Source organism: Portunus trituberculatus, chromosome 14 (assembly GCF_017591435.1).
Source record: "Portunus trituberculatus isolate SZX2019 chromosome 14, ASM1759143v1, whole genome shotgun sequence".
Taxonomy (NCBI): Eukaryota; Metazoa; Arthropoda; class Malacostraca; order Decapoda; family Portunidae; genus Portunus; species Portunus trituberculatus.
The window spans coordinates 9,889,605-9,914,183 of record NC_059268.1 but is presented as its reverse complement, the minus strand read 5'-3'; the positions used below and the strand labels follow the sequence as shown (position 1 = coordinate 9,914,183).

General features: G+C 38.2%; 2 protein-coding genes across 5 annotated transcripts in view; one reads left to right on the top strand and one right to left on the bottom strand.

The window, feature by feature from the left end:
- The window catches only part of LOC123503670 (ubiquitin-conjugating enzyme E2 N), a 13,609-nt gene extending 2,532 nt beyond the window's left edge, over nt 1-11,077 (top strand). Inside the window, exons 2-6 of one of the 2 annotated variants that reach the window (XM_045253631.1) lie at nt 2,906-2,996; nt 3,098-3,185; nt 4,582-4,649; nt 6,661-6,773; nt 8,868-11,077. In XM_045253631.1, coding sequence (XP_045109566.1) covers nt 2,906-2,996; nt 3,098-3,185; nt 4,582-4,649; nt 6,661-6,773; nt 8,868-8,933 — 426 coding nt within the window. In that variant the 3' untranslated portion in view covers nt 8,934-11,077. Of the gene's footprint in view, nt 1-2,855; nt 2,997-3,097; nt 3,186-4,581; nt 4,650-6,660; nt 6,774-8,867 lie in introns of both variants that reach the window. The other variant, XM_045253632.1, reaches the window with a different exon arrangement.
- Nucleotides 11,078-14,487: 3,410 nt separating this feature from the next.
- The window catches only part of LOC123503667 (bone morphogenetic protein 10-like), a 58,098-nt gene continuing 48,006 nt past the window's right edge, over nt 14,488-24,579 (bottom strand). The window contains exons 2-7 of one of the 3 annotated variants that reach the window (XM_045253626.1): nt 16,868-17,017; nt 16,221-16,423; nt 15,619-15,801; nt 15,350-15,500; nt 15,107-15,231; nt 14,488-14,886 (exon numbers count right to left, since the gene is read on the bottom strand). In XM_045253626.1, the coding sequence (XP_045109561.1) occupies nt 14,653-14,886; nt 15,107-15,231; nt 15,350-15,500; nt 15,619-15,801; nt 16,221-16,423; nt 16,868-17,017 (1,046 nt within the window). In that variant the 3' untranslated portion in view covers nt 14,488-14,652. Of the gene's footprint in view, nt 14,887-15,106; nt 15,232-15,344; nt 15,501-15,618; nt 15,802-16,220; nt 16,424-16,867; nt 17,018-24,579 lie in introns of all 3 variants that reach the window. The other 2 variants (XR_006674558.1, XM_045253627.1) reach the window with 2 other exon arrangements.

The window sequence follows — 24,579 nt, the reverse complement described above, 5'->3', positions numbered from 1 at the left end:
GTATTGAAAAGACAAGCTGACTTTAATCTTGGCTTGTCTTGAAATGCTGACTATGTTCAGGAGGAACCTTTCAAAAGTGAGGAATTGGATGTTATTTCATTTGCAAAGAATGGGACTAAAATTGCAGGAATCTGGGTATTGGTGACTGCATTTTGCTAAAAAGCATTTTTGGCACTTGATCTTGGATTTCTTGGCCAAGCTTTGAGTCACAAGTGGATTGGATTGACCAATGTTGTCCAAACTTTGGTCTGCATACCCCTTGGTGTAGGTACACAACATGATAATTAGGATATGTGAAAAGATGAGGAACACACACACACACACACACACACACACACACACACACACACACACACACACACACACACACACACACTCAGTCCTGCCAGAAGATTGATTTGTGAGCTCTGAGCTCGCTCTGAGCTCGCTCTGTAATGTGGAAGACTGGCTGGGTGACCAGCAGGCGACAAGGTGAATTATACACACACAGAACAGGCTTCCCATGTTCTGTGAATACAAAGAGAAGGGAAAGGAAAGAAGGCATATTGTATGTGTACAAGAGCAGTGCTACTGAATGCTGGGGAATCACTCGCTGGACTCATTGTCACTAAGTCTTCTCTTTGGCATCAGTGTGTGTACATTTGTTTATTCAAAATAACATGCAAGCTTAAATTATTCTTTTTATTTCAGTATAACATTCAAATTTATTGACCAATACCTCTGTTATGCAGTCTTTTTGTATATCGTGTATTATTTGCATTTTCCTTAATAACATGAGAATTTGTTCATCCATAGGGGCAGGGCAGGGGTAGGGTTGTGTATGTAACAGTAGAGCACTGTTTACCAACCTTTTTTGATTGCAACCCTAAATGCAGTCTTAACCTGGAGTAGTGACCCTAATTGTAATAATAAATCCAACCTAATCTAACCTAACCAAGACAGAGACAAACAAGCGGAGACAATCAGGCAGACAGAGGTAGAGACAAACAGGCAGTCAGACAAAGGCAGAGACAAACAGACAGAGTGACAGACAAGCAAAGAGGGTGATGGGATGAAGTCACGTACGAGTTATTATAAAAAACATAGCAAATAAGTATGATGCATGCAATGCTTACTTTTTCTGAAGAAGTAACGTTCTTTCACTGCCACAGCAGCACAGATGCGACTAACTGCTCAATTAGGCTCCTCGCTGACTATTTGGTAGTCAAGTAGAAGTATTGTACTTGAAAGCTACTTGTACTATGGGTGGAATTGCACTAGCATAGATCTTTTATGACTGTGCCTCTTTTGTTATTATGTGTTCAGTAGAATCTGTATCTTGTCCTACTAAAGTAAATCAGTTACATTAATCAAAATAAAAATGTGAAGAGCTGTGAATTATGATGATATATTTTTGTATGATCCTATGGCGACCCTCAGAAATACCCTCGCAACCCTAATTTGGGTCACAACCATGGGTTTGGGAGCCGCTGCAATAGCATGCAATAAATAGTACTATAGGCAAACATGATTGGGCAGCACGGCAGACTAATTGATTAAGTTTTAAATCTAAAGAAACACACATTTAAGGACATCAGTTACAATCTGAAAAATAAACCACCTTTGTCAAGATGTAATGTTCACATTAACCTTGTTTGTACAAAATTAATATCATTGATGCCCTGGGAAAAATATTCTTGTGGGGAATTAACAGTGAATGCTGTAGGGATTAAAGATCTATATACTTTTCATAATGACCTTTCATGGGAAGAATAACAAACAGAATACATTCACATTTGCATTATAAGAGACATATTCTCTCCTCTGTACCTGACTCAGGTCACTGATCAGACTGAGCAGTTCAGGTTCAGTGTTAGGAAGAGGTCTGGGAAAAAAAAAAAAAGTACTACCATTGAACCAGTGTTACAATACAGTACTAGTATTCTTACTTTCAATGGATGCATTGTTATCTTTACAGTTGTGTTTTCATTTATATGGCCTAGCAGTTGTTCTCTAGACAAGTCAACGAGGAGAGGAGACTAGGAACAGCAATAAATTGTACTTTTTCAAGTCACCAGATAAACTGAGAATCTGCAGAGAGAGAGGAAAAAAAAAAAAAAAAAAAATATATATATATATATATATATATATATATATATATATATATATATATATATATATATATATATGTATATAATATATCTTATGACAGTGGTAGCTCTTGATCACACAGAAGTTTTATTTTATGTAAAAGGGAGACCTGCCAAAAAAAAAAATAAATAAAAATACCACTGAAATTGCAGGTTCCGTAAAAGATTTTACAGGAATTAGCAAAAAGATAGGGACAAATGTCTTGAAACCTCCCTCTTAAAAGAAGTCAAGTCGTAGAAGATGGAAATACAGAAATAGGCAGGGAGTTCCAGAATTTACCAGTGAAAGGTTTGAATGATTGGTTAACTTGCATTACAGAGTTGGACAGAATAGGGATGAGAGGAAGAAGGAGGCATTGTGCAGCGAGGCTGCAGGAGGAGGGAAGACATGCAATTAGCAAGATCAGTAGAGCAGTTAGCATGAAAAATAGCAATAAGAGATAGAAAGAGATGCAACATTCTGGCAGTGAGAAAGATGGTGAAGACAGTCAGAGGAGGGGGAGTTGATGAGACGAAAAGCTTTTGATTCCACCGTATCTAATAAAACTGTGTGAGTGGAATCTCCATCCTGTGAAGAGATACACCATACAAGGACGGATAAGGCCCTTGTACAGAGTTAGCAATTGGAGGGGTGAGAAAAACTGGTGGAGACACCTCAGAACACCTGTTTTTCGTTAAGATGTAATTCACGTTGATTTACAAAATGATGTTTTTTTTCCCCTACAGGAAACCCAGCGGTTGATGGCAGAACCAATGTTGTTTTTTTCCCCCTACAGGAAACCCAGCGGTTGATGGCAGAACCAGTGCCAGGCATCTCAGCAGTACCAGATGAGACTAATGCTCGATATTTTCACGTAGTTGTTGCTGGTGAGTAATGAAGTGTATTGTTTTCTTCACTTAACCTGTCACAGTGAATGAGTGTTTGTAAATTATTTTTATTTTATAAACAAACCCTCTTCTGTTTTCAGGTCCAGAAGGATCACCATTCGAAGGTGGCGTATTTAAATTAGAATTATTTCTGCCAGAAGAGTATCCAATGAGTGCCCCTAAAGTCAGGTAAGTCAAAGTCTTGTCCTTATTCAAAAGCTACAACACACTCTTCCACAAAAAAATGTTTATTGTTTTAAACAATACTGTTCTGCTGTTAATGTATTGTTGCTTTCTGCATTATTCTCACTCATGAAATGTGGTACTTGTTTGTGATATATTTGTATTCTGAGATATGAATTTGAACTGTTTGTGCTGAAAGACTGGAAGTGTAGATGATGGAAAGAAAAGTAAGAGTAGAGAACAGTAGAGCCTCAAAGATAAGAAAACATTCAGAGAGAGAGAGAGAGAGAGAATCCATATAACACAATAGCAGTAATTTGTAACCTATGCCTCTAAGTAACAAAGTTTGAAAACTGCTGCATTAAAAGGAAGGGAAGTAAGAAAGGTTAGAAGGTTGATGAAGTTCAGAGAGCGGGTGAAAGTTAAGAAAGATATTAGTTGTTCTTGGGAAAGTTAGTTAATTACATGCTAAGAGGTTGGTATAAATATTCATGATATGTAAGGTTTGATTTAAAAAAAAAAGTCAAGGACTATACCTTTAAAACACAAAAAACTGTATTTCCTTTAAATTTTGCTGTCATACCTGCAGAGGAGTTCTAAATATAAAATGTAGTTCTATACCAGATATGGGCAAACTTTTCAATACAAGGGCCTCATTAGAAAAAGGTCAAAATCTTACAGGGCCACATTATACATTAATCACAAACAGTTAATATTTAAAACAGACAAAATGAAAGGCTTTTAAAGAAAAAGCTACTCTCCCATGCATACTCACACCTGTAGGAGAAAAATGTTCTCAGTATTATTTGGAGTTGCTTTGTAACTTGTTCTTTAAAATTTGCTAACATTTGGAGGGTTGCATGAATTTCTTTGGCAGGCTGTATGCAGCCTGTGGGCTGTAGTTTGCCCACACCTGTCCTATACACATATATATTCTGCATTTAGTGACATTGGTATATTGGTTAGTGTATTTGTCTCACATCTGAGAGAAATTATGGTCTCTCTCTCTCTCTCTCTCTCTCTCTCTCTCTCTCTCTCTCTCTCTCTCTCTCTCTCTCTCTCTCTCTCTCTCTCTCTCTCTCTCTCTCTCTCTCTCTCTCTCTCTCTCTCTCTCTCTCCATTAGTTCTAGTTCATCTAGCAGTTAACAAGTTTAGGGACTAAACCTTAAAGTCAGATTGGAGGGCTAGAAATCCTACTTTTCTGTATATAGCTAGTTATTGTGAGTGTGAATTTTTATTCTATCTACTTCAATAAACCAGACATATGCAGTTTTTGCAGTATCCAGTGATGAACAAAGTGAGGTTTATATGCATAAGTTTAATTTATTTGTAAACTTTTATGCAAGTGGCAATGGACATTTTGAATTGTAGTGTGTTAATAGAATATTTATTTATTTTTCAGATTTATGACAAAAATTTATCATCCCAACATAGATAAATTAGGAAGAATTTGCCTTGATATTCTTAAAGGTAAGTTGATAATAGTTGTTTTCATTACTTTTATATTTTACTATTATGTTACACTTTCTTAGCTAATGGAACAGAGATGCAGTGTGAAAGGAGACAATTACAAGTCATTTTCACCTTCATGATATTCAAGCCAAGCCCCTTCAAGTTATGAGTTTAGCATGGAGCTGTTTGTTTCCTTATATAATGTCATAATGCTTAATTCATACAAATACCCCTCCTCCATGAATTTCCAAAGTGTTCCAGAGAGCTTCTTTATCAATCCTATTATATTCTGCACACTCCCATAAGGTTGAGGAAGAGGGTTTATGTGGTAGAATTCTTCTTGATGTTTGACTATTTTTATACATTTTAGACCTCTCAGGTATTTTTATTCATACAATCCTCTCTTGTCAGTAGTACAGTGTTGTAACCTGTGACAGCTGTGCAAACAGTTTTTATTATTTTACCATTTATTTTAGAGGAAAATATGAGGGATTGAATTCCCATTATCTTGGTTACATTTTATGATATGAGCTTATTGTTATTTATGCCAATGGTTGATTTGTCATTTACTTTCATGCTTTATTCATGAATATTCTTATAAGCTTGCCAAATCAAGCTTTCTTCTTGATTGCCGGGAAGGAAGTACAGTAAACCTCCGATTATCCAAAACAAGGGGGAAGTCTCTTTCGGATAAGCCAATTTTTCGGATAATCCAGATTTATGATTCTACCTAAAAAAATTACTAATTTTTTAAAGTAGAAATAATCATAAAAACTACGGTTTCGAAAATCCCCCTGGGGGCATGCACAGTTAAGGATGACTTTCTTCCTTTTCCCGGTTTCTTTGGGCATCTTAGGCATGGTGATGATGAAAGAAGTGAGGTGGAAACACAGGTTGTAAAATGTGGCTGGCGAGTGTAAAGACAGTGGCGCGACTGCCAACTGCCAATTGTAAACAATGAAAGAAAACAAACGGACGATACGCTAAACAAAGCACGATTAAAACATTTATTTTAATTGTTCTTATTGATTTTAAATGTTATTTTAAATCTTATTAGAATTAGCTAAAGTAGTTGAAGAGTAAGTTGAAAAGCAAAAGAAAAGAAAATTAAATTGGATCAGAATATAGCTCACCTTCCAAAAAGTTTTTTCCCAGTAATGAAAACAGTCTTTAGTTTAGTGTTCCCATTGGCAAGCTATAATGAAACAAATTAGGCTAACAAATGAAAGGACAGAAGGAAAACAAAAAAAGGGTGCCAAGTACTGATAAACCTTAAATCAAATGAAGAACCGAAGACAAATTTCCGACCACGCCTGAACATGCAAAACCGAATTACAGAAGCCAAACCAAAGTGACAGAATTATAAGAACCTAATGAATCTTTTCACCATGAGTAGGCAAAAGTTAACTAGGGATGCCAATCAGTCATAGTGAATATTCGCCAAATTACAAATGCCAAATATGGAGAAACAAAACAAAGTTCATGGGATAGTTTTAGTAATGTGTTAATAGTACATATGTAGTTATTTTTATTTGTTTTCATGTTTTTTTTTTTTTTTTATGTTTTAGAATATTTTAGTATAGAAAAAAAAAAATTATTTGCATTATCCAAATTGATTTCAGATAATCCTGTTTTTCGGATAATCTGCTTTCAGATAATTGGGGGTTTACTGTACCCAGAAATTCTGTTGGGTTTTTGTGACAAATTGAAGTAACTCAGGTTGATACTACAGATACTACAGTTTTCTCCATTGATTCTCATTTTGACATTTTCACATTTAGATTGAAAATTTTGTTATACTAGTCTAAAAAAGAGATAACAAAATAACAATGTTTATGAAAGAAAGGATTGAAAATATATATCTTTCAATTATTTCATATACTACACTTTTTATGTTTAAGGAGTTTAATATGCAAATGTCATAATTTGATAAGTTTCCACTATTCATTTATGTAAGTTGTACAAATACTAAAAACATTATTTTACTTAATGTCTTACTCTTATCCCTCCCTCTCTCTCCATCCATTAGATAAATGGAGTCCAGCCCTGCAGATTCGTACAGTATTACTGTCTATTCAAGCACTTCTTTCTGCACCCAACCCAGATGATCCCCTAGCTAATGATGTTGCTGAACTGTGGAAGGTAAATTCTCTCTCTCTCTCTCTCTCTCTCTCTCTCTCTCTCTCTCTCTCTCTCTCTCTCTCTCTCTCTCTCTCTCTCTCTCTCTCTCTCTCTCTCTCTCTCTCTCTCTCTCAAAAATGTAATTGTTATATATGTACACAGGTGAAGAGAAATAGGACCATCTGACAGTGAGAAAAGTAAAAGCAGAAGATAGTAAGATGGTGAGGCAGATGAGGTGGGGAAGGAGATGGGGAGAAAGATATTGAAGATTCATTCAATAAAGAGTAAGATAATGAGGTGCATCAAGGATGAATGTAAGATTGAATGGTGAAAAGCTGGAGGAAAGAAGCAGACAGAGGAACAGAAACTGAGATTTGAGGTAGGATGAAGTAAACAGGGAAAGTGTTAGGAAGTATGAATAAAATGTTTGAAAATTTGGCACTTGAATATAAAGAGAAGATTATATGAAGGGATAGCATTGCCAACTGCACTGTAGAGTGCTGAAACTTAAAGTATTGAAATAACAAATAAGAAGAGATTGAACAGAGTCAGAAATGAGGTAGTGAGAAGAACAGGTGTTGCTAGAAACTTGGCAGCATGTGTAGAACAATTTGTGCAGACATGGTTTGGACATACTGACAGAATGAAGATGACAGGCTGTTGAAAATGATGAAATCAACTGTGAGTGATGCAAATTTGCTATTCACCACGATTGCCTGCTGATCACCCAGCCAATCTTCCTGATTACGGAGCGAGCTCAGAGCTCATAGACCGATCTTAGGGTAGGACTGAGACCAAAACACACTCCACACACTGGGAAAGCAAGGCCACTACCCCTCAAGTTACATCCCTTACCTATTTACTGCTAGGTGAACAGGGGCTATACATTAAGAGGCTTGCCCATTTGCCTCACCGCTTTCCGGGACTCGAACCCAGACCCTCTCGGTTGTGAACTGAGCATGCTAACCATTGCACTACACCACTATCCTTTGTATGGCTATGTAGCCATATAAAGGATAGATGGATAATTTAAAGGAGCAGGAAAGATGGCTGACACTGGAAACTGGAATGTGTACAGTTATTGTGTGAGACAAGCAGATGGAGAGCAGTTGTAAATGTTTGAAGAATGACTCTCCAGTATCCTTTAAGGGAGATCCCACACCTAGATAACTTCATACATACATGTGTGGGACAATCAGGATTAATAGGGAAGGATACGTGCTTTGAAGGAGCTTAATTCCTCCAGATCAGATTGTCTAAACTTGCTGTTCATAAAGTGAGGCCAAGAGTACTTTCTCCTTCCCTGGAAACCATGTGGCTAAAAGAGTGGTGTGAATGAGTAGAGTGTGAAAGTTGTGTGCCTTGATGTGTCTATCCCACTTTTTAAAGGACAATCTGCTGTGCCTGATGCTATACTAACCACTAGGAATGGGCAATATTTTATCATTTGTGATATTGTCATCTCTCAATAAAAACGATAATCCTGTTGGTAATGTTTGTGTGTGACCACGCACGCGCAGTGCAGCTCACATGAAGAAGCATATCAAACAGGGCAGAAAGCTGAGCTGACGGCGAGGGCCAAATGAGGCTCCAGCTCGATTATCTAGAACTGGTTTGGTTACAATAAGTCTGACGTGGAGCAAACCTGTTATATGAAGAGTTTGTAATAAAAACTGACTACAGAGTATGGTAACACCAGTGTCTTTGAGCTTCAGTTGAATTGGTAATTTTTATTGTCAATTTTTTCATTGTCGGGGTAAATATATACCAGAAATTATTGTGATAAATTTTTTAGTCCATATCGCCCATCCCTACTAACCACTTACATTTCCCCAAAAAACATACCATCTTGTTGAATGGTTCATGTGATTATGCTAATCAACTTGATTAGCTTCTTGATATGACTTATTTTGTGCTTTGTTGTTGACAATATATTTTGCATATATTTGAATTCAGAAGGTTTATAGAAATTCATTATCAACATTTTAAGTGACATTCCTGTCCTCAGGGCTATTCTTTGTGGGAGTGTTTTCCCCACAGATCATCAAAGAAAGAATTGTCACACTTATTATAATTGGAATTGCTTTGATTTTACCATACACTTTCTCTTTACAGGTTAATGAATCTGAAGCTATTCGTATTGCACGGGAATGGACACGTACATATGCCATGGGGAACTAGTGCTTGCCTTTACGTAATTTTCTTTGTATAAAAATATGATTTCTCAGGATGAGGAGTATATTATTGACGAAGGAGTGCATAGCTACTGTAACACTGAACCAACTTGGCATGAGCCATAAAATCCATGGGATTGGCATCCTCTGCCAGCAAGAGCTGTTGGTGACTTGTAGTCCTTGATAAATACTGTCCAAAGGCTGTCACCTGCTCTAGGCTAAGGCCAATTGATAGAAATAAAGGCAAACTTTGGTGGCTTCATGGAATGCATCTATTGAGGTTGACCAGAGACAAAAGCCTTTTCGAAAATGAAAACAAGTGATTTTTTTTTTCTTTGTTTTGGGCCACAACAAATTATTTTCTTATGTTTGTTCTAGTCTTCTTTTGGGGAAGGTTTTGTTATGTGGAATTGGCTGCCTTTTCAGATAGGCGAGGAATTCCATCAGCATGAATTTTGCGTGATTTTACAGTATCAATGCCTATCTTCATTTGTCCCCTTCCTATTAATTTCTTTATATTGGGGTGATATTGAAGAAACATCATGTTTTTTGGCCCTGTATCTACAGTGCCTTTTGTCTGCTTAATCTATACTGCAAAGCTTTTAAATATTAGGAGTTTCACTTATATGTCACATGGAAAATAAAGATGAGCCACTGCAGCACAGGGCCAGAGAACATTTCAGCATCACATTGACATGTATAGCTGTATTTTTGTGGGTAACATAACTATCAACTTAAGCACTTAATTCTGATATATAATGTGTTAAGTGTATTACAGTTCAAGATAAATCTTATGTGCAAACTTAGTACTGTATGTCCCAAAATGTTAATTATTTAAATTTTTCTTGTGCTGTTTACTTTCCATGGTTGTTTCATTCTCGGAAGAACATTTAGGGGTTGGCTGAGTACTGTTAGCTACGATGCCACATCATACATTTCTCTTTGATGTGTTAGTTCTTTTACTTTTTTAATTTAAATAAAAGTATTAAGTATGGATGATTTAGTGTACCAAACCTACGAATGGCTTGAGTTTTAAGATAATAATCGGTTTTAGTACATAAATATCAATATTTGACAATATAGCTGTGCAGCATGGTCATATAGGTCAAGAGTAGCTGAAATGCTTATCGGTAGGGTTAGGTTGCTCAAGTCAGAGAGAGGGGTGGTCAGCATCTCATGGGTCATTCCAGCATTGGCCATCACCCTCATCCCACGATGGAAGCAATGCTTAAACGCTCCCGTGTTCTTCACAGCTGAGAGAAAGAACTTGTTTACAAGATGAATAAATGTATCTTAAAGGAGAAAGCCAATAAAGTCCTATTAGTGCACCCTCCAGACCAGGGCAAACCTAAAAAAAAAAAAAAAAAAAAAAAAAAAAAAAAAAAAAAAAACCACCACCTTAACTTTTACTTTTTGGGTGGTGTGAAAAAGCTGAAACAAAACGAATAAATTATTAAAAAAATCCTATATTGCCCCAAATCATACAATACTGAAAGAGAGAGAGAGAGAGACATATTGCCTGTTTTTTCCACTTATGTGTTAAGATGATAATGGTCCTGTGGAGACATGACAATGCTGCTCACAAAGAATTCCCATACTTGGCCAACATCCAGATGTTCTTCCCAAAATAAAATGACCATAGTAGTACAGTGCTACCACATTCGAGTCTTTTTTATTTCCATGTGAAAACTACATTTTCAGCACCAAAGAATATGATACATAATTATGAAGTACAGTAAGAAGTCTCAGATGAATTTTCCATACAATGCACTCTGTAAGAAAATAGAAATTTAAGAGGCAAATACTAATGTGGTGCACATTGCATTGCAGTAAGAATGAACTTGGAATGTGAGGTCACACCCAGTTATTTTTTAGTTTATTTGTTTAGGAGGATAATTTGGGACATGTAGTACATTGTGGTATCTACAGAAATACTGCCCTAGAACCATATGAATGTCCTATGTAAATGACTCATTCCATATAGTGTGTATTATTAATAGGCCTTATATTGAAAGTCATCTTGCATTATTTTGTTTCGTCACACCATCATAATAAGATTGTATTAATGCTTGCAGGAAAGAAAGAAAAAATTGGCAATGTTTCAATCAAGTGAAATTTTGTATGCTGCTTAGGAGTAAAACTAATATATAATAAGTGCTTCACTTAAACCTTCATAATTGTTATCAATCTCTAGGATTCATCTGCAGGACATCTAAGATGAGCCATGTTCCTTGTGTAAAACCAGTGTTGTCAGGTTTGTCATAATTGGCATGTGTACTCTGGAGAAAGTATAGTTGAGTAGTACAAGTTTCATGAATTATGCAGTGTTCTGGTTTACATGTAGCATATAAAGTGAAACAAGTGGTAAGATTTTCCAAAATATCAACATCTGGATGAAACATTTTTGTATGAAACTCAGTCTAAGAAGGATTTTGATATAGTCTTGGGGAATGTTTCACTGTTTCACTGTTTGATCTGCTGCAGTCTCTGACGAGACAGCCAGACATTAACCTATGGAGCTCAGAGCTCATTATTTCTGATCTTCGGATAGGCCTGAGACCAGGCACACACCACACACCGGGACAACAAGGTCACAACTCCTCGATTTATATCCCGTACCTACTCACTGCTAGGTGAACAGGGGCTACACGTGAAAGGAGACACACCCAAATATCTCCACCCGGCCGGGGAATCGAACCCCGGTCCTCTGGCTTGTGAAGCCAGTGCTCTAACCACTGAGCTACCGGGTGTGTGTGTGTGTGTGTGTTTGTTTAGATAGATTAATAAATATTTGGATGGACAACAGCCTGATAAATGAGTTGGTGTTTAAGCTTGAATGATTCTATTCATGACACCAAAAATGGAGGATTGTAGAAACCAACATGAGAAGGAGCAAGGAGACAGAATAATTGTGTAAAACATACTTTTGTCTCAGTGTGAGCAATAGATGGTAAATGAGAGGGTAATGAGAGATGTACTGAACATGTGAAATTTGGTGTGTTATATTATATAAGATAAAGGAATTGAATATCTGTATGTAGTGAGCGGTGGTAAAAGGCAACACCTTAAATGGCTTTGATCATATTATAAAGAATGTATGCTAGATGGGTTAGTGCAAGAGGGTGAACAGAGCAATGTGGGAATGCAATGAAAGGAAATAAGATTTCTAAAAGCCCATTCACACTTACATGAATGCCATATTAGTTCTGTGTTTGCTCATTTCTGCAGTGTCAGCAAAATGAGTTACATTGAATTTGACTGATGCATTTACACATCCCCAACGTACTACCTTATTTTGATTCTGTTAGTTCCATCTCAATTCTGAAAATTATATTGTCACTGATTTTCTTCAATGTTTCACAGATGTTGGATGAGTGCTGTGAATTTGTTCACAAGATTGCATGATGACTTACTGGATTGATTCAGAATCATTGTTTTGCATGATTTGTCAAGCCAAAATTAAGTGGACTGCAGTCTCAAACAGCATATTTGGAAAATTTTTTGTTCAATCATCATTGAGCTTGTACAGAGTAACAAACTCCTTCACTTCTCTTTTATTCCATGCCTTATGTACCTGCTTTCTTTTCTGCAACTTATGTTCAGCCTCATCCTCATCATAAAAAATTTTTAGAAGTCACTGCCAATTGAACATTTTGGAAATTACTGATCTCAGCTGTGTGGACGAGTGTGAACAGTCATCACTGAAGCATAATGGATTTCACTGATACTGTATAGACATAGAACTGATACAGCATTGATGTGTATGAATAGGTCTTATATACTGTGGCTCTCTGGTAGTATTCCTAGGAATGGATACCAAATCTAGCTAAACATACAAGGAAAAAAATTGGAAGAGCCAGTAAAATCCACCTAGTCATAAGATCTTTAATGATTTAGTAGCTCACATATTATGTACATTACCCAATGAAGCCACATGTGATACATGTACAGCTGATAGTTGGTGTGTGGGAAGATGTGAATAACTGATTATAAAATTTTAATTTATAAATAGTATGTGATACTAACAATGATAACTGATGAATGCAAATTTGACTCAATATGATGCCAGAAGCTGTATCTTGTAAGTTACACTGACAACCACTCAACTCGAGAAAATAAACATTGTGCAATGTTAGACAGCCACGTACATTTATATCATTAATTCAGAGAGGAAGGTTTGCTCTTTATGACAATACAGGGCTAGTTGAACTTGCATATTTGCTATCTTGTAAGAGCTTCAAGAAATACTTATATGTATATGATTTGTTTCCTACTATTATTTAAATAACATAACTGATGACATTTTGGAAAATTATCTATGAACACTGCAGTTTATTCAAATAGAAAGGAATAGGTATTATACACCTAGAAAATTTTAAATGAGTATTGTTCTGTAATACTGTGTTCATTTAAATATTTGATGAAGTTCACATTAAAAAGTAACACTGAACATAAAATTGATACCCATGCCATGTGCATAAAAGTATGTTCCTTGAGCATATCTTCCTTGATGGATAGTCACTTAACCAATATTGTCTCTCATCATCCCCCAGTTTTCTCTTGGCAATCACTTCGCTAAAACATAACAAATAATAGATTTTCATCAGATCGAACTTAATATTGAGGGATAATGATTAACACAAGGAAGTGAGTGTCATGTTACTTTGCTATTCATCATGGTTGTATCAGCTCAGTTTTAAGTTGTGCTACACATAGATATGTTGATTTTCATGAGTTATTTCTTTTATCTGTCACATTTTATTTATTTGATGTGTACTGTACATTTCATTAAGGTAAGGGTTTCTGTAACACTGCACACATTATAGCCTTACTTCTGCCACGCAGCATGTCAGCTTCACTATTCATTGTACCACATCACCACACTTCCAATACTACATCATCATCACTGACCCCACAGTCCATCTTGCTCCAACTCTTCGTAGTATCCTCATGCCATCACCTCCCACCATGTGTTACATATACTTTTACATTGTTTTATTATCATGTTACTATACAGTTAGTGCAGCAGTGTATTGCTCATTACAAATTGCATTATACTTAATCTTGGGTCAGATGGCTCTATGGCATGATGCTTAGTTCAGAAGACAAGTTCTGTGAATTCAGTCTTTATTTCAGACAGTTTCTTGGTGAGAGAAGCAGGTCTCTCTCTCTCTCTCTCTCTCTCTCTCTCTCTCTCTCTCTCTCTCTCTCTCTCTCTCTCTCTCTCTCTCTCTCTCTCTCACATAATCCTGGTTGATACCATGAACCAGTTGTTACTGTGCAATAACTCAGTATATAATTACTCTTAATGATTTCTGCAGTTGTGTGCTGTCAGCAGAGTGGTTGTATTATACATTCACAACATTACACATGTGAAACTTTTCCTTGGTTGTAGTCAGCATATCACTCACATTGATTAAGAGTTTCAAGATGAAGGTTTGTTTCAGACCACATGTAAATATCAAGTCATTTTGTTAAAAAAAATGCACTACATATTTATGTTCCTTATGATTCAGCTACTTGATCATATTTCTCAAGTATTTACATAATGAAGCACAATGTCTGCTTTTCATTTATTTACTATAAGACAAGTCTTTTTTTAAATATGACTAAATACTGTACATTTTCAAATGGCATTACAAAATGTTTTGAGGAAAGTTTATTGAGTATATTTTCTTCACTTGGCTTTCCCAGCTATCTATTCGGGATATGCTGGGCTCGCTCCACTATCTGCATCCACACTCCAGCACCACCATGTCATCATACTGGTATTTGTAGGTGGGAGTTTGATTGTTCTCAAAGTAGAGGAGGGAGATAGGTCCCAGCTTGGTGGGAACACAGCAGGCACGGGGGCTGCGGTCTGGATGTACTGAATTCATCAGAGTCTGCACCACAGCATGCTTTGTTGGGCTCAGGTGAGATGCCAGTGGGTAGAAACACTTCCCGGTGCACTGATTTGCCTGAGAAGAGAAAGGAGTTTAGTGCCGTGTTTTACACTTTTTGGCTTACTATTATTGTATTAGCGACATTATCTAACAGAATTTTGAGAATACAGAATAATGAACATCTTCAATACAGTATTTATTGGACGTATAGCAATAAAATGGGTGACAAGTACAAGAACATCAAATGTGACTTAGTGTTTCCCTAAAGCATGGTTTCATGGCCATGAATATTTACCTCATAGGAGACTGGTGCAATGATCCAGTCATCCCACCCAATGTCTTTGAAGTCTACCCGCAGTGGCTTCTTTTTACATCCGTTTTTAGCCCTTCTTCTGCGCCCCCGGCGTCCTCTTCCTCGATCTGTAAGACCAGGATGATTTTATAAGTGATAGGAAGGTAGAAAAGAAAAATCAGGAGACTAGGAGAAACATCACAAAACTGCAGATATGAGACAATAGAGAGGCCACACTGACCTTACCTCCCAGTGAGTTATGGGCATGCTGAGGCAAGCCTGGCACCACCAGCTCCCCCTCCCAGATCATGTTGCTCTCCTCCTCTTGAATCTCCGCTGCATTTCTTCGCACTCGAACCTTCTGCAATTTTTCTAATGACCGCTTCTTTCTCCTACTCTGTAATTCAATAGAGTTCAAGAAGTCTGAATTTTAGTGCATTAATTTTTTGGTGTGTATGTATTCTTAATCTGAATTTCTTGCCATCATCATTACATTTAAATCTTGTGATATTTACCTGGATTTTGTTTTGAATGTCGTTTTCATGCGAAATCATGACATTGAGTTCATGACGCGACTGTTTGCGGTGTCTGACGGAGGAGTAGAGGAGGAGAAGTGGTTCACTATCCGTCAGAGGCATGGTGGCCACATCCATTTCGCCACCACTTCCAACAGTTGAAAACACTGATTCAATATAGATCTGTGGAGGATAATGGGAAAAATAGTCTACATATGTTGGCTTGAAAACTTGCTATTTCTCATCTAGTTGAACATTATTATACTGGATAGGAGGTGCAAAGGTGACACTGGGAGAGTTTACAATGTTCAGAATTTGGCGAGGATCAGAGGCAATGTATGCAGTGTTTGATGGAGATTATCTAAAGTTCGTAGTGGTTGATGATGCTAATTGAAATGCGCTTTGATGATAATTTCTTGTGATCTTTGTATTTCTACTTGAAACATTAATCAGCTATAAAACTGAATTACATAAGCAAATAACAACTATGTCAAATTTCTTTTCTCTAACAAATCCTATGGAGTACTATTTAAAGATTTTTTTTTTTTATTATTTTTGTATACCATGTGGTTAGATAGGAAGTGGAGGCGAGCCATGGTTACCTGCAGGAGCTGGGGACGGGAAGGGTGCGCCAGCCAGTGCCTCACGGCGAAGGTCACGTCGAAGGTTTCCCAAGCGTTGTGCAGCTCATAAATGTCTTTTTCACACACCTTCACAGTCATCAGGTCCTCTTCCGTCACGTGACTCCCGTGCAAGGCCTCGTCGCGGGGCAGAGTCATTTCCACTCGCACGCGACGCTCCACTCCTGAGATAACGGAAAGGAAATATTACTGTGCACATATAAAAGATCTCTCTAACTACATTCTTAAAGTTCTAGTTGGTTACATTTTTTTTTTTTTTTTTGAGGATGCTTTAGTCTTAATGATATCAACAGCATTTCTACGTTGATAAAATGATAAGCATTTAGTAACTCGTCTAATTATATATTTGTGACCTTTAAAAATAGAAGTAGTCTTAGTGAGAGAGTAAAGCGTTTAGAAATATCGGCCATAGAATGAAGGAAGAACAATAAGAAACATAAGGAAAAAAATCAATGAGGAAGACTGTGAAGCGTACCGATATAGGCGTAAATAGAAAGTCTTAGTGAGAGAGCAAGGCGTTTACGAATATTGGTCATAAAGTAAAAGAACAACACGGAACATAAGGAAAAAATAAGGCAAGTCAATGAGAAAGGCTATGAGAAGCGTACCGATATAGGCGTATTGGTCACGGGTGATGATGGTATACAGACGCAGTGTGGCGTTGGTGACTGTCTCTCCCCGCGGTGCCGTCACGTTGAAGCCCAGCGTGTGCTTCCTCGCTGCCCTGCCCCCAACGTCCGGGTCACCGGCATGGCTCTCTGAAAAACTATGACGTTCACTCATGTGCATTGGGACTGATAATTCAGACTCGACCTCATAATTTGACAATAATAACAGCGATCTTACGAATTAAATTAACTAAAATGAATAATCGTTTGCCTTGGATAACTCAACCATCAGAGAGAGAGAGAGAGAGAGAGAGAGATTTAAGTATTAGCAGCAGCGGCCTTCTAAAGAAACCTTGTACAATACGTAATAGGAGCCTTTCTCCATGCGCATTCGTCGGCCTAAGATATAGTATATTGTTATAGCAGTTCACTTGCGGAATGAATTCATCTCTATTTACAATAGAACATGGGACGAACTTCCTACAAAGACTTCCACTTTCCTTCTTAGTACTTGATGTAGGTTTTGTGAGTCAGCTGTCTCTTTCCGTTTTCTCTTTATGCCGCCAGATGCAGCCTCACACTAGCTGAGAGATCCATCACGTGTGTTTACCTTTACAAAGCCCACAGGATGCAAACACTGCAATAATTTATAAAGCGGCATGGTCGAGTGAGTTAGTCGAGAGGCGGCGTAGGGAGGCAATGGCGGGGTAGTGTTGCAGAAGGATGTGGCCATGTGGGGAAGGGGTGGAGGATCTGGGTGTATTGCAGAGGCGATCTAGGAAGAGGGTGGCGGTGCTAGGGAGGATTCCCGTCACAGCGTCGCTATGCTTGACTCGTTTTGTCTTCGTCAGTTAAACGATGAGACTACTGATTGTAAATAATGCTCTATGAGAAAAGATTTAAGTTCTTTTGAGGATATATATATACACACCTGTGTGGGAAAAATGTATGTTGCACCACGCTTTTCTACTTCACATATGTACTGATAATGAGACATTATCATAGATTGTTTCTTGGCTTAATTCAAGTCTCTTGCTTCCCTGGTTTATTCGTAGCAGCAAGGATAGTTGAGAGTAGTGGTGGTGGCTGCAGTACTGGCCTTGTGCTGGCGGCAGGACCTTGCGGGAGGGGCGGCGGCACAGGTGAGGCGGCGGCACAGGTGTGGCGGCGGATGGCTGGGCTTCGTTGCCCGCCTCCACGCCTTTCATAATAACAAGCTGGGTCACCTTCATTCCCATGCTCCTCAGGACACTCACCGCCACCACCTGTCTACCGTGGTTTCTGATTCTGCCTCTCCTGTCTTACAACACTCCAATATCTTTCGCTTGGGAGTGTGGTCCTTCCCACTCAGAGCATCCTGAAGATCAGCAAGGGTGTCACAGAGGCCAAGCTCATGTGAAGTGAGCGGCGATGCATGGACAGCAGCTTCTGGTGCGCTCCCTCTCGTGCATCATGCATCGCAGTGGTCGTCGTCACTGCCAGGACTACCAAGCGCTGGAGTGTGGTGGTGCGGCGCGGCTCTATCACTACCCCATGACCTGGATTGCGACCACACTGTAAATGATAGGTTTTGCTGCTTTATTTTTTCCTGTTCTCGCTGTAAATACTTTATCTGCACGGGATGAACAGACATATTCATCACTACCATACCTGTCAAGCTACTGGTGAGTGTCTTACGGTAAGATTTCGTGTTAGAGATCATAAGTTTGTGTATAAAACGGTAACCACAAGAAAGAAAGACACAACCACAAGCTGGTGAAGCGAGAAGTGAAAAAAAAAAGATCCTTTCATCACTGCCATGAAACTGAAGGAAGGACACCCGATGTGTTGGGAGAGGTGTCATATATATATATATATATATATATATATATATATATATATATATATATATATATATATATATATATATATATATATAACACTTGAAAAGGTGAATTTATTTCAAAATGTTTTAAACAAACATATAAAAAAGAAAGAAAAAAAAAACACATGCGGAGAAAAAACGCAGGATTTTCAATTTACGCAGTAAGACTTGAAAATCATAGAAATTACGTAAGACTTACGCATAAGACGTAAGACTTTACAGGTATGCGCCTCTGCTGTGGAAGTGGTGATATCTTAACGTAATTAGTTAATGGAATGGTCATCACGAGGTGACGGTGATAAAATCCGACCATAATACATTTCAGTACTTTATATTATATTTAGTTATTACTAAACTGTTTGTATATTCCAGTCATTGTCATGGTAATCAATGAATGATCATGAAAATAATATTTATGTAAAAGTTTTTATAAACATCTTTTTAATTCACGAGAGAGAGAGAGAGAGAGAGAGAGAGAGAGAGAGAGAGAGAGAGAGAGAGAGATTCTTCATACGTCGTCTTCACGGTCTGCTCCCGTCAGTAATAGTATTGTTATTAGAGAAATACTAGGAAAAAATGGCTTTATGATCTTCATGAAGGATGCGTGGTATATATTTCTTATTTTGTTAGTGGTGGAATACATAATAATAATAATGATAATAATAATAATAATAATAATAATGATAATAATAATAATAATAATAATAATAATAATAATAATAATGATAATAAAACATTAGCGTTTATGGATTCTTTAGATATATAGGAATCTCTTGTCAGATTCCTGTGTCTTCGGCCGGACTCATTTGAACGTGAAACATCAACAACAACAATAACAAACGGCACACTATTTACAACAGTAACAACTACAGCAGCACCCGGCACTCGCAGTACCACCGTGACTTGCCAAGTGCTGCACAAACCAACCGCGGCGCGTCATCTCCGTCACAGATCCGTGAGAAAAGAAAGAAACGGGAAAATATTTGCACGTCCTTAGGCAGTCCGCTGTTTGTTGATTATCTGAGTTTGATTAGTACTTTTTTTTTTTCGTTTACTTTCATTTCAAAATGATGAGTGTTTTTTTTTTAAATCTAGTGGATTTTTTTTAAAGCATTATTGTATTGTTATTAGTCAGTATCGTCATTAAAACAAAGATGTTTTGATTAAAGGGAAATTAGGAAAATTATTATAAAAAAGAACTATGAAGTATTTCACGACTGTTAATTTGGTAACTTTTGCACCACTCATGGAAAAAAGTCAGTACACGGTAAAGATATGATCCGAATTTAGGATAGATTTCTAACTCAGACCATCTAGGGCGTGAGTGATTTGTCTGTGAGTTATCGTATGAAATTATTGTGGCACTAGTACCGTAGTTTCCTTTTTCTGAAGTTCTCAGTTCGTAGAAATCCATAGAAAAAAAATTTGGCCCGTTCACGTTATACAGTTATTACTAGATGTAATTCAAGTTAACAAGGCTTCAGTTTCATTCTATAAAGTAATTTCAGTGAATTATTATTATATTGTATTGTGGAAGAATGTATGTTTCAAATTAATCAAAATTATGTACAATTTCTAAGCAGTACCGTTGGACTGAATGACGTTTGTTTACATTTGTAGGTGTCGAGTGTGTACGCAGAGAAGTGACATGTCCTGGAAAGACATTTATTTTTAGCTTCTACAAAAGTGCAGACAGAGATCTTCGAGGCGTAAGGTGTCTGCCTGTCTTACCGAAGCCAGTGTGAGGTAAGAATATTAATTTATGTAATCATGTTAACTGAGCTCAGTCCTCACCCTCATGTCATGCATAACTCACGTGGTGCCTTTGTCAGATTCATGACTAGGGTGAGCAAGTGCATGTGTGCGTCCAGTATACTTAAGGTAAAGCAAAAGCATCTATAATGCTGATTAGGTTACAGTAATGGAGTTGATAGGAGCCGCAGGTATAGTGAGGTGACTGAAAATATGACAGACAATTCTTAGTGTTCTTTGATCATAATTTCTAGGTTAATATACAGCACAATTATTCTGTAACAACAATTATCAAGCTCAATAATCCCGTAGCAATATCTCTGTCTCTTGATTCCCGGAGGACGAAGAGTATCCTATTACTTATAAACAATATACTATTTCACTTTTTTCCCTCTCCCTGCTTTCTTTTTGTGCGTGAAGTGATAGAGATCGGAATGTGGCGCCCAGTCCCTAATGTAAACACGCTCCTCTATCTCAGCGTGTTTGTAGCGTCGAAGAGCCCTTTTAACAGTGCGTGGGATAAAACACCGAGGCTTTTAGCGGTGTATGTGCCTCCTTCTGCTGCTGCTACAGATGTTATTGGGATTTAATGAGAGTTTCCATGGTTCTACTAGATGTTTGACTTGAATTTTGTATCAAATATGAAAAAAAAAAAAAAAACACCAGTAAGGTCTCAACGAATTATCTATATGATTTCTGGAAAGGGAATTGGTGAAAGAACAAAACGTTTTAGAGTACGGTCCCTGCAAGTTCCCTCAGCAAGTTCCCGTACAGGACGCAGCCTTCTCGTAGGTGATGTTCTGAGCATGTGCGCTTCTTGAGAGGCAGAAAAGCAGTCATTTGTAGTCTAAAATTTATTGAGTTTCACCTAATTTACATACAAACAGGCGGGTGGAGCTTATTGCATCCCGTATTAGGTTTTTTCATTAACACTTACAGGATTATTGTTGTCGAATGACGTCATCAGTAAATTGCTTATGCTTAATTAATAATTATGTTTAGGTGGCGGTAGCAGGAAGAACTAACTCATGATTCGCATTCCGTTGCTCTTTCATTGGTTGAAGCATGTGTGAGGGAGAGAAATTTGACGTTAGGTATTACATAATTAGACGAAAGAGATAAAAAGAAGTGAAATGTAATGGATACCTTCAATCTTTCATTATCGTCTAGTTAATTATAAAGATGGAATTTATGACTATGAAAGCAAAATATATCAAGGGGTACCAAACGAAAAAGAAAGAGAAAAAGTTAATTATTACTGAAACTTCCGTTCTCTTAATATTGTGGAGTTAATTACATAGGCAGTGTTGATGCTTTGAGAGGAGCAGAAAAGCTTATCATGGAATAATAAATGAAGAAAGAGAGATATGAAGTACTCGTATAATTATAATTTGTAATCGCTTTAATTAACCTTACAAGAAGTGGTGTGGATAAGTGTTAATGACATTGTCTCTTGAATGTCTTAATTGGTGTTATAGTAGTTCTTTCATTAGTGTACTATGTCGATATCTATGTCCTTTCATTAATATATCGTAAATCTCGTAAGAAGTAGTGTTAATGTCTACGTTCTCCCATTAATGTGTCGTTAATCTTACAGTAAGTGGTGTTGACGTCTGCATTCTCTCATTAACGTGCACTTGATCACACGTACTTTAATTAAATGCTTGGCCATGCGCTTGTCTGTCGGCAGTCACTCACAACCAGACTAAGGATAAAACTTGTGTCAGGCTTCCACGGGGCGCCCCAAACACCACTGATACCATCGCCCTCTCTACTCTATCCGTCCTAAATCGCCTGTGGAACCTAATTTTACGGCCACGACCCACCAGACCGGGCCTGTTTGAACCCCTGCAGCAGAACAAAAGAAGACTTACCTCACTTAAAAGCCACTTGAAAGGACTTTCGTGTATCGACCATAAATCTCAAGGGTAATGAGTTTGTCTGAGGCTGGGCGGGGCAGGGACTGGCGGGGCGGGGCAGTACAAAGAGAGAGTGAGAGGTTATGGTAGCTTAGTCCCGTGTATACATTATGGTTAGGATCTCTCTCTCTCTCTCTCTCTCTCTCTCTCTCTCTCTCTCTCTCTCTCTCTCTCACACACACACACACACATTAAATATTATTATACGACATGAACATTTCAATGAGTTGCAATGACACGTTGTGTGTGTGTGTGTGTGTGTGTGTGTGTGTGTGTGTGTGTGTGTGTGTGTTGATGTCAAGGCACAATTATGGTAGACGGCTGAATAAACATTGTCTTGCTTGTGTTGATGTTTCGTTAGTGGTTCATAAGTGTGTGTGTGTGTGTGTGTGTGTGTGTGTGTGTGTGTGTGTGTTATGCTGTGCCCAGGTGATATGAGTGTGCAGAGGGGGAACAGCAGATACCAGCCAGCCATGACGAAAGGAGAGATATCAGCGAGGTGGTATTATAAGAGACAGGGAAGATAATACGGATAATCTTCCTGCTATAGTTTTCTTTTAGTTTTTAGGTTTTCTCTGAGAAGGCTTTGCTCGCTCACTACGACTATTTTCCTAAGCCACAGAAATGATATGCCAAGGTCTCCAGTGTTTTTCTTGTTAATCACGCAAAAACATTGTTAATCAGTCACAAGAACCGTAAAAACCCTTGAAAATCTGTGTAACTTCAACTAAGCGACTTTTGGAATTAGTTGAGATATAGCGGAGATCAGTCACAAGAACCGTAAAAACCCTTGAAAATCTGTGTAACTTCAACTAAGCGCCTTATTATGGTCCTTATTTAACTGAAGAAGATATTAATACCAACAGAAACAATGCCCTAGATCTTTATAATCATCTACAGGAAAGAACAGTATTGAATAGAATAAATGTTGCAATTATTACCCATTTTAAAGATTGCAGCGTTCCTATTGAAGAAGTGAAGACGTTTCAGAATGATTGGTAATTAAGGAGAGAAGTACCAAGTAATAGCCAAAGGGTTACACTCATCCCTTCCTCTCTTACCTTCCGTTCCTCTCCCCTCTGTAGCTTATCGTTCCTCGCATCCTACTCAACATCCACTAAGAGGCTCCCGTTGCACTTTCTCCGCCTTTCCCTTCCTTTCCATCTCGGGATTTACACATACATATCGACTTATCCGATCCGTGTGAGGCAATACAGACAAAGCTATCCCCCTCTCTCTCTCTCTCTCTCTCTGGCAGGCAAGGGTTTAAAGTGAATAGCCTGTAATGTGTAGGCGGTGGGCGGTGCTTAGGCGGTGAGTGGTGGTGGTGGTGGTGGTGGTGGATCGTGGTTATTGTCCTTACCTAACGTGCAGCGTATCACTGGGTGAGAGAGAGAGAGAGAGAGAGAGAGAGAGAGAGAGAGAGAGATGGTAATTATAATATCAGACTAATTAAACGCGCCACACACACACACACACACACACACACACACACACACACACACACACACACACACACACACACACACACACACACACACACACACACACACATTGTATTAAGCAGTACGTATACCACTAATCAGCCATTGATATTGAATGTATTGTCCGCGAGAGGAATTCAGTGGAAGTGAAAGCAAGGACCACACCGGATTGTGATCAGCGCCAGGGCTTGCGTACTCTGGGCCAGTGAGCGAGGTGTTGGGATTGGTGCTAGAGATAGTGCTGGGCTGGGTGTGCTGAGGAGTGGTCTGGCAGGGGTCAAGACTCAAGGCGATCTTTGGTTAGTCGCGTGGGGGTGTCGCGTGGCGGCTCTGCGTGGGTCTTCCCCTCCCAGCTGGTGGTCTGGGAGCGTGAGTCCCTGAACCGGGCGTAGTGGCTCCCTCACGGGTTTACGATACCGCCTTTTCTCTGCTGTGTTTAAATGTTCTTTTATAAGTTTAGTGTTTAGTTTACGGAAGAATTATAAATATTTGTAACTTGAATCCTTAGGTGTGTGTACAGTACCTTTATTTTAGCTCAGTGATTGCATGCTCTACTAAAGCAGAAAACGTTAGTGTCGCTAGCAAATATTAAGTGGGTAGGGAGTAAACAGTAATTCCACGCTTTTGTTGATAAATCTGCGTCTTTGTAGCACCTTGCAGTATTGGACGGGCCCGTATCAACTCGTGCTCATG